Genomic DNA, 9,063 nt, shown 5'->3' on the forward strand with positions numbered 1-9,063 from the left:
CGATCCTCAACAAAGTTGTCGCGGCCAGCCACGGCATCCCTGTCGGCTCGGCGCTCTGCCCCTTATCTTCTTTTGTGTGAAAATTAAACGGTGTTGGAATCGTTTTCAGTCAACTACCAAACAGAAAAAAAAGATGTAACTCTTACCTTCTTACCTCTCATATGAAAAGAAGAGGTAAGAGGGACCACGTTAAAATTCGCCAAAAACTCAAGATAAAGTAGAAAAGATTCGATGTTTCTTTTAAAACGGTACAGGAGAGCTACTTGTTTTATATTTCCTCCGTAAAAAATATAAGAGTAGTAATCTTAACGCTCTTATATTCTTTTACAGTGGGAGTATTAAAAGAAGGAATGGAAATACAAGACGGCCCGACCAGTTCAACCAACTAATAGTTCAGCAAACAGAAGACAAGCACAAGTCCGACCCAGGTGTACTAAGTACGTATATCCAATCAAATATACTTCGTTTCGACAAGATTAGCAGTGTAGGAGTACTATTTCTTGTCCTTTATTGTATGTATGTATTGGAGTGACCGCCCCAATTAACTTTGATGTTCAATCTTGTAGTACAGTACTGGCTTTGTTTGTCCTGTTTGATACACAACACTTAAATAAATTGACAGTTAATTGAAATCGCAGGAGTTTGTGTGATAAACCGGAGGAGTATACTTCTTCGGCTTGAGCTTGAGTGGCTGCATATATATAAATGAAGTGAGTGAGCAAGGCAGCTTGCTCACGTACTGGCCCACCAATCCACTGACATCCACCATGGCGCCGCTCCCGGAGACCACGGCACAGGCCGCAGCGGAGGACGGCGGCGGCGACACCAGCAAGGCCCTGGGCGACGCGTGGGACTACCGCGGCCGGCCGGCCGTGCGCGCCAGCTCCGGGGGCTGGTCCAGCGCGGCCATGATCCTGGGCGTGGAGCTCAACGAGCGGCTCACCACGCTGGGCATCGCCGTGAACCTCGTCACCTACCTCACGGCCGCCATGCACCTGGGCAACGCCGCCTCCGCCAACGCCGTCACCAACTTCCTCGGCACCTCCTTCCTGCTCTGCCTCCTGGGCGGCTTCGTCGCCGACACCTACCTCGGCCGCTACCTCACCATCGCCATCTCCACGGCCGTGCAGGTCGCCGGCATGGCCGTGCTCACCGTCTCCACGGCGGCGCCGGGGCTGCGCCCGGCGCCCTGCGAGGACCCGACGGGCGACGGCAGCGCCCCCGGCTGCGCGCCGCCTACCGGCGCGCAGCTCGGCGTGCTCTACCTGGGCCTCTACCTGACGGCGCTGGGGACCGGCGGGCTCAAGTCGAGCGTGTCGGGGTTCGGGTCGGACCAGTTCGACGAGTCCCATGCCGGGGAGCGGCGCCGCATGGCGCGCTTCTTCGGCTGGTTCTTCTTCTTCATCAGCCTGGGGTCGCTCCTCGCCGTCACGGTGCTGGTGTACGTGCAGGACAACGTGGGCCGGCGGTGGGGCTACGGCGCCTGCGTGGTGGCCATCCTCGCCGGCCTCGGCGTCTTCCTCGCCGGCACCCCCAGGTACCGGTTCAAGAAGCTGGCGGGGAGCCCGCTGACGCAGATCGCGGCCGTGACCGCCGCCGCCTGGAGGAAGCGCGCGCTGCCGCTGCCGTCCGACCCGGCGATGCTCTACGACCTGGACGACGCGGCCGCCGCCGGCGAGGACGTGAAGGGCAAGCGGAAGCTGCCCCATTCCAAGCAGTGCAGGTAACCGTAATTAACAACGTTCCTATCGGCTTCCATGCATAGTCCCATGCATGATTAATTAGTCAGTGGCGTGCGGGCGTTGCATGCAAGCAGGACCATACTAATTCAAAATATTATAGTGTATAACTTGATTGGCGCCGGCGGGGATTATAGTTGTTATCGATAGCGTCGTTGGTTTCTAGTCTGGCATGGCATGGCATCGTGTGGATCTATGGATCACTGCAAGGTAGATACATCATTCAGATATAATTATCTTGTGCTGAACAAGAACAATGCATGTATGCTTAGTGTAGCGTAGTAATCGACGTGGCAATGCACGGTGCATGAGCACGTAGTACTATAAAGCGGTGTACCATGAACGTCAACAGTTGGCTTAATTGACGTACGTGTGCTGTCACGTAGGTCCGGCACGTGTACACGTAGTGATCTGTCAATGTGTGTCATGCACGTAGGACGGGTCGCGTATCGACCTGTGAGCTGAGCCTATGACACCACCATATATTGCTAGCATCACATAGTCACATGCATGCAAAATGCATTACTACGTGTATGTTAGTTTGTGCATGTGATTAACAAAAACTGGTAGCTAGGCTGTTAAGAGGGACCTCATTGCCCGTCGTTGATCTACTAATGTACTAGATAGGCATGAGTACGTGGCTAAGAGTAAATAATTAAGCATTGAAATCTAATCATTGGCAGCTAACGTTGTGAGGCAGATAGATGCTGTTGGTTGAGTTGGTTCCATGTAGTAGTAGTACAGTACTATTGGGCAGACAGTGCAGTACACCACTAGAGAGTGGGCAGTCCCACTCACTCACACATGGCCAATGGCTGCCTGCCGAGCTGGTCTGTCTCATCATTGTTTCTTTCCGTGCATGCATGATAGCTCATCGAATGTTGTCAAGGAGTACGTACAAAAGCACATGCATCTCACTACATGCACGTTCTATAGCTAGGCTAAGCTAGTGCCCCAAGAAATACTCTGGCCTGGCGCATGGGAACCAACTGACTGCTTCACAGAAGAAAAGGAAAACCATGAGCTCAGCCTTTTGTTGGGTTGGGTTGGGCCCAAGCACATGCTTCTGCTATACCCCCCTTCGTTGCTATTCCCTCTGTCGGAAAAAGTTTGTCCCTCAAATGGATATATTCAGCATCAAGTTAGTTTTAGATGCATTCATTTGAGACAGAAGCTTGGGGCAAGTTTTTTCGGACGGAGAAAGTACTCGCCGGTAGTACCCAGCTGGCCAGCTAGAGGAGAATTTGTGGGAGATATGCCTGCCTGCCTGCCTGCCACACATGCATTGTGGTTTGGCACTAGTGCGGCCAGCATGATCTTGGACGATGTTGCTCAGAAAATTCATCTTCTTTTGTTATATATAATAATGCGTACTAGCACTGCATGCGTAGTACAGTGAGTATACTTACAAGTGGTGGTGTTGCTTTTCGCGGCGCCCCGATGCGTACGCTATCAGTTTATTAGTTCAGTACGCGGGCCTGCGTCCAGTGCTCACTCACACACTGCACACAGCCACATGCATGCATGTGAACGGTGAACCTGCTTCAACCACGAGCCACGACGTGTTGTCTCGTACGTGCGCAAGCATGAGTCTGTATGTTGATTTCTATATAAAAAAAATACTCTATTTGTAGTTTTCCAAATAGTCCAGCAAATAGTTACTCCTACCATCAGCACCAAACGCCTTTGATTTCTAGGAAAAGAGTGCAGCCAAGCCCTCATCGTATCAACCACCACTTCACGAGGCCTAGAAGCTAGAGCTTGACAAGGTTGCAGCCAAAATACAAATGATCCACACTCTTCTTAGAGCATCTCCAACAGGCGCCCAAAAACAGCTCCGCGCACTAAAAGTTTATTTTTTTGGCGCCGGACAGCTCCAGCAGAAGCTGCAGCGCTAAAAGTTTTTGAGCGCGCGCTGAAAAACGCTATCGCGCGCAGCATATTTTGGGCGCAGGATTGCGCGCGCTTCATAATTTACACTGTCTGTTTTTTGGACGCGCCTTTTTGGGCGCCTGCTAAAGTAAAGTTGGTCCCGGCGCATTAAAAGTGCTAGAATGGCGCGCTATAACGTTTATTGGGCGCGGAATTTTTGTGCGGCCGTTGGAGATGCTCTTATACGTACAAAAGTGACACTCTTCATTCCCAGTGCAGCCTCTCCTGATTAGGTTGTCTTGGTCAAGATGCTATTCTTAGGCACCAACCAAGGAAAGACCTTAATTTCATGAGGGGTCTTCGACTTACAAATACCTCTATATCCCGCCAAAACTAAGGACTAGAGGAAAATATAATGATCTCCCACCACAAATTACTTTTACTATTCAGATTCCATCTCGACCTATCATTCCTGTCATTTAGAATCACATGGTCCACCAGACTATATTCAATTCCTTTCATTGATCTGCGGTCTCTGCATACCGAGTTCTTCTAAATCCAAAACGATCTCAATCATCATGACTTACTTGCTTCACAGTCACCATCTTCTTAAAAGTGTCGTTATATAATCGAGGAAATAGTTGCTAAGGATTTTGTTCCCAAGCCACACATCTTCCCAAATCGGAGTTTTTGCCCCATCACCAACTACCCTGCTAGATGCACTAAGGTAACTATCTCTGACTTTCATTAGTCCTTGCCAAAAATGTGAAGCGCTAGCTTCATCAGACAACCTCTTGGCCAGCAGAGTTTGCCACAATCCTTCAGAATTATCCAATTTCCATAACCATTTCATCAATAGAAATTTATTCATCACATATAGGTCTAGCAACCCAAACTACCACAACTCTTAAGCAAGCAAAATGCAGGCCAATTAACCAGGTGATATTTTCTCTTGTCTTCATTTTCTTGCCAGACCATCTTGGCTCTACTAGAATTCATGTTCTTTATCACTCCTTTAGGAGATTCTAGGAAGGAAAGCATATACAAGGGAATGCCACTAAGACATGAATTCACTAGGGTAACAGTGCTTGCATGATCTGGAGATCAAGAGCGCCCATGACACGCAAGGTCTTTGGGTGGTTGGCAGCACGCGATAGATATTGGATGGCTAACGTGCTTGAGCAGTGTGGGCTGCCGCACCCGACGGATTGTCCATTTTGCGACCAACAACTGGAGAACCTTCAACACAATCTTCTTAGGTGTGTGCTTGCAAAAGAGGTGTGGCCGTTTATCCTGAGGGATTGGGGAAAGCTTGAGTGGATCCCTACAGTGGACAACAACCTGGTGGATTGGTGGGCAAGAAAGGAAGTTCCAGGATGGTTCACTAGTGGCATTCAGATGACCATCTTCCTTGTCTTATGGAGCCTTTGGAGGCACAGGAACAATGTGATGTTCAATGGTGTTACCCCTATGGAGATGGATGTACTGCATAGGTTCAAAGTGAAGGGGCTAACTGGAGGGCGGCATTACTTATCCATGCAACGGGCCTCATAGATGGGTGGAGTTGTAGCGAGTGGTAAATTTTGTTTTCTGTTTCCGCCTTCTCCTGAGTCCGGAGGGCATTGCAGCCATTTGTCGACATTCTTCTGAGCATCCTGGCCTTTCTTCTATGCTACTGGTGCGTCCACCTTTGGACATATCCTTAAAATAGGGTAACCCTATCTCTAATAGAAAGCCAATTACCCTTCCAGCTACATATTTTTCTTGTCAATCTTCTCAGGAACTCATCAAGTGTTACTTAATCTTTTAGCATCCAGATACACCCCAAGTTATTTCAAGGGTAAAACCTACCTTACAAGTGAAATCTCCATGTCCACCCAAGCAAAAAAAAATCCACTCTTATGAAAATTGATCTTTAGTTCAGATAGCTGCCACGCACGCACGCTTGCTTCAGATTCCTTGCATTAGATAGCTCATCATCTAGTAGGAAGATAGTGTCACGCACGCACGCACGCACACACGCTTGCTTCAGATTCCTTGCATTAGATAGATCATCATCTAGTAGGAAGATAGTGTCATCAGCATGTTGGAGCGATGCCAAGACACCATCTACCAAATTAGGAGTCGACCCAGAAATCAGAAATCATGCTCTGACTCGAGCTCTTTTAGTGGTGGGGCATATACTCCCTCCGTCCCAAAATAAGTGTCTCAACTCAAAGTTCAGACACTTATTTTGGGATGGAGGGAGTATAGTCTAGTGGTTCAACACCAATCACACCCGACATAAATCTTACATCCAACATATTCTAGATTTTGGTAAGGTTTAATTTGATTTTAGTATGCATAGGGAAGGAAAGAAAAGTTCTGATTTAGTTGAGGTTTTAGTAAGATTTGATTGATTTGGGTATGGGTACGGGAAGGCAAGGAAACTTTGATTTAGTTGAAGTTTTGTTTGATTTCATTTGGTTATGGGTAGGGAAAGACAACAAAAGATTTTATTTAGTTGAGGTCTTGGTAAGATTCGATTTTATTTGATTGAGTTTAGTGTAGGACGTAGGTGAGGGGGAGTTTTTTTGTTTGAAGCTAGGGAAGGGGGAGTTGGACGTACGAATTGCAATCCCCGATTCCTCTTGTTTAAACACCTTCCCATAGTATTAATTAACTAAAAGGTTGTTACAATCATTCGTTAACGGCATACACCACACAGGGTGGAGAACTATTAAAAAGAAAACCATCTGACCTATTATCAAAACTAAACTCCATAATCTCGTGCGCCATAAAGTTGGCTGAACGGTTGATCTTTAATAGTAGAGATGTTGTATGCAATCTCAAAGGAAATTACACTTGCTAGCAATATCATAGGAATTTTTTTTGTTGCTCTGACAACTATACTATCATGCATTTATGCTATACAGAAGTTCTTGCATTTTTCCATGTGGTCCAACCAAACAACTTCTATGTGCTTTTGTAGAATTTAATATTACGAACATTCTAATCGTGTGTGTTTTATCCCATTTCCACGTTTTTAGAATCCCGCAAACAACTCCTTTGGGCTCTTCCTTGATATGTGTAATGTTTCTAATACACGAAGTAGGAGTAAAATGAAACAGATGGAGTATTTAGGGACAATGCTTAATTAATTGGTTAGTTAATTCAGTTTCTAATCATATAGTGTGCTCTTGATGTTGCTTATATTAATTATCATGGATTAATGATCATCCACATGCAGGTTCCTCGATCAGGCGGCAATCGTAGAGGTGGAGCTGGAGCCGTCGTCGGGGAAGAAGAAGAAGTGGGCGGTGTGCACGGTGACGGAGGTGGAGGAGGTGAAGCAGGTGGTGCGAATGCTGCCCACCTGGGCCACCACCATCATCTTCTGGACCGTCTACGCACAGATGACCACCTTCTCCGTCTCCCAGGCCCAATCTTTGGACCGCCGCCTCGGCCCCTCCTTTGTCATCCCTGCCGGCTCCCTCACTGTCTTCTTTGTTGGCTCCATCCTCCTCACCGTCCCTATCTACGACCGCCTCATCGCGCCGCTCGCTCGCCGCCTCACCGGCAACCCTCAAGGCCTCTCCCCGCTCCAGCGCATCTTCGTCGGCCTCTTCCTCTCCATCCTCGCCATGGTTGTTGCCGGGCTAACCGAACGCCACCGCCTCTCCGCCTCTACCGCGGGCGTCCAGCTCTCCGTCTTCCTCATCGTGCCACAGTTCCTCCTCGTCGGCGCCGGCGAGGCGTTCACATACATCGGCCAGCTCGACTTCTTCCTGTGTGAGTGCCCCAGGGACATGAAGACCATGAGCACCGGCCTCTTCCTCACCACGCTCTCGCTCGGCTTCTTCCTCAGCTCCGGTCTCGTCTCCATTGTCCACGCAGTGACCACCTCCGATGGACGGAGACCATGGCTTGCCAACGACATCGACAAGGGGAGGCTCGACTACTTCTACTGGCTGCTCGGCGCCATCAGCACTGCCAACCTTGGGATCTTCATCGCCGCCGCCAAGGGGTACGTGTACAAGGAGAAGCGCCTGGCAGACGCCGGCTTCATCGAACTCCACGTCGAAGAAGTGATCGTCCATGCTTGATAGATGACGAACTGGGTTTTAGTTTAGTTTTATTGTATTTTAGAACCTCGGTGACGATGGTGATGAAAATTTGTAAGAGCAGAACAGAATAAAAATATCTTAGGTTTTACCAACGGCTCTGCAGAATGCAGGAGTTACTTGCTTGTTGAGGTTAAGGCACCGCTAGGATGCCATGTTGTTTGTGATTAGTACAAGACAAAAAATATCAATCAGGTCCTCATCATGGAGATTAGTAATACACAAAAACGTCGAGTATACCATGATCTTGGAGATAAGTGCAACATAAAAATGTCAGGATTTGGTTAGCTGCACAAACATTCATGATCAGCACTTGATCACTAGATTTATACTTGAGCACTTGATAACAAGACACACATCGGTTGTGTGAAAACATATACAGCTAAAGAATAATATTATTATTGACAATCTAGGTTTAACAACCACAAGCTACATCTTGCAAGCCTATGGACACAGACACAGTTTATAGTGTCCATAGTCGTATTTGTTTACATACAAGGGAGATGAGTGAGCTCATCTCTGCACAATGAGGATTGGGAAAGCCAGCTAGTAGTTGCAGTATATATTTTCAGTAATACTTTTCACGCTAACACCTATTTGGTGGAAATGCAATAGCTGCTACATACTTGAGCTATATACCCACGCTAGCGGGAACCGGAGAAGTTTTCTTGTCGGGCAATTCACCGAATATATCGCGGCAGCCATCCCATTTCCTCTGCTCTCTCGCCTCCCAGTAACCGCCGGTGTAGTGGAACGCTCCGTCCTCGGTGTCCCTGTCAAACCATCTCGGTTTCCATCCATTGTCCTGCATTTTCCGTGCCTGCAAACATGAAGAAATCCAGTAGTTCAATTAAGAGATTGTGTCTTGTCCTGACGCTATGTGTAACTAGCTGATGTTGGTTGCTTGTGCTGCTGCTATGTGCTACTGTCTATTGTTGGTTGCTTGTGCTGCTGTTATGTGCTACTGTCTGTTGTTGGTTGCCTCCTTATTTGGTTATTTATGAATCTGAAAACTCGTCTTGAGAATCAAGGATTTAAGAGAAGCCTATGAGCCAATGAGAAAAGCATCATTTTCAGTTTGTTGTTTAAGAACTGATGAAGGATATGTCATATGTTCAGTTCCTAACATTTTCATTGCATTTGAGGAGAAGAAAACAAGAGTAAGAGAGCGGTGCTGGTTTCTGCCGCCGGGAAGCTCGCGACGACATCGTGAGAGGACCGCACTTCCTCCAGGGGAAAAGGCGTCGGCACGGCGTTCGCACGGTATTGTCTCTTCTCTCCCCGTGTCCACATCATCCTCCCATCACCACCTACAATCCTTTCTCCCAGATCTATCTTCTTCTCACTCA

The 9,063-nt window shown here is 47.9% G+C and overlaps 1 protein-coding gene across 1 annotated transcript; it reads left to right on the forward strand.

Moving 5' to 3' along the window:
* The first annotated feature begins 751 nt into the window (after window positions 1-751).
* Window positions 752-7,809, forward strand: LOC119292214 (protein NRT1/ PTR FAMILY 6.3-like). Its single transcript, XM_037571044.1, has 2 exons — window positions 752-1,723; window positions 6,841-7,809. Exons 1-2 carry the CDS (start codon window positions 768-770, stop codon window positions 7,694-7,696), a joined length of 1,812 nt encoding a protein of 603 aa, XP_037426941.1. The 5' UTR covers window positions 752-767; the 3' UTR covers window positions 7,697-7,809.
* The last annotated feature ends 1,254 nt before the right edge of the window (window positions 7,810-9,063 follow it).

The sequence above is a fragment of the Triticum dicoccoides genome, chromosome 4B, assembly GCF_002162155.2.
Source record: "Triticum dicoccoides isolate Atlit2015 ecotype Zavitan chromosome 4B, WEW_v2.0, whole genome shotgun sequence".
NCBI classification, from domain to species: Eukaryota; Viridiplantae; Streptophyta; class Magnoliopsida; order Poales; family Poaceae; genus Triticum; species Triticum dicoccoides.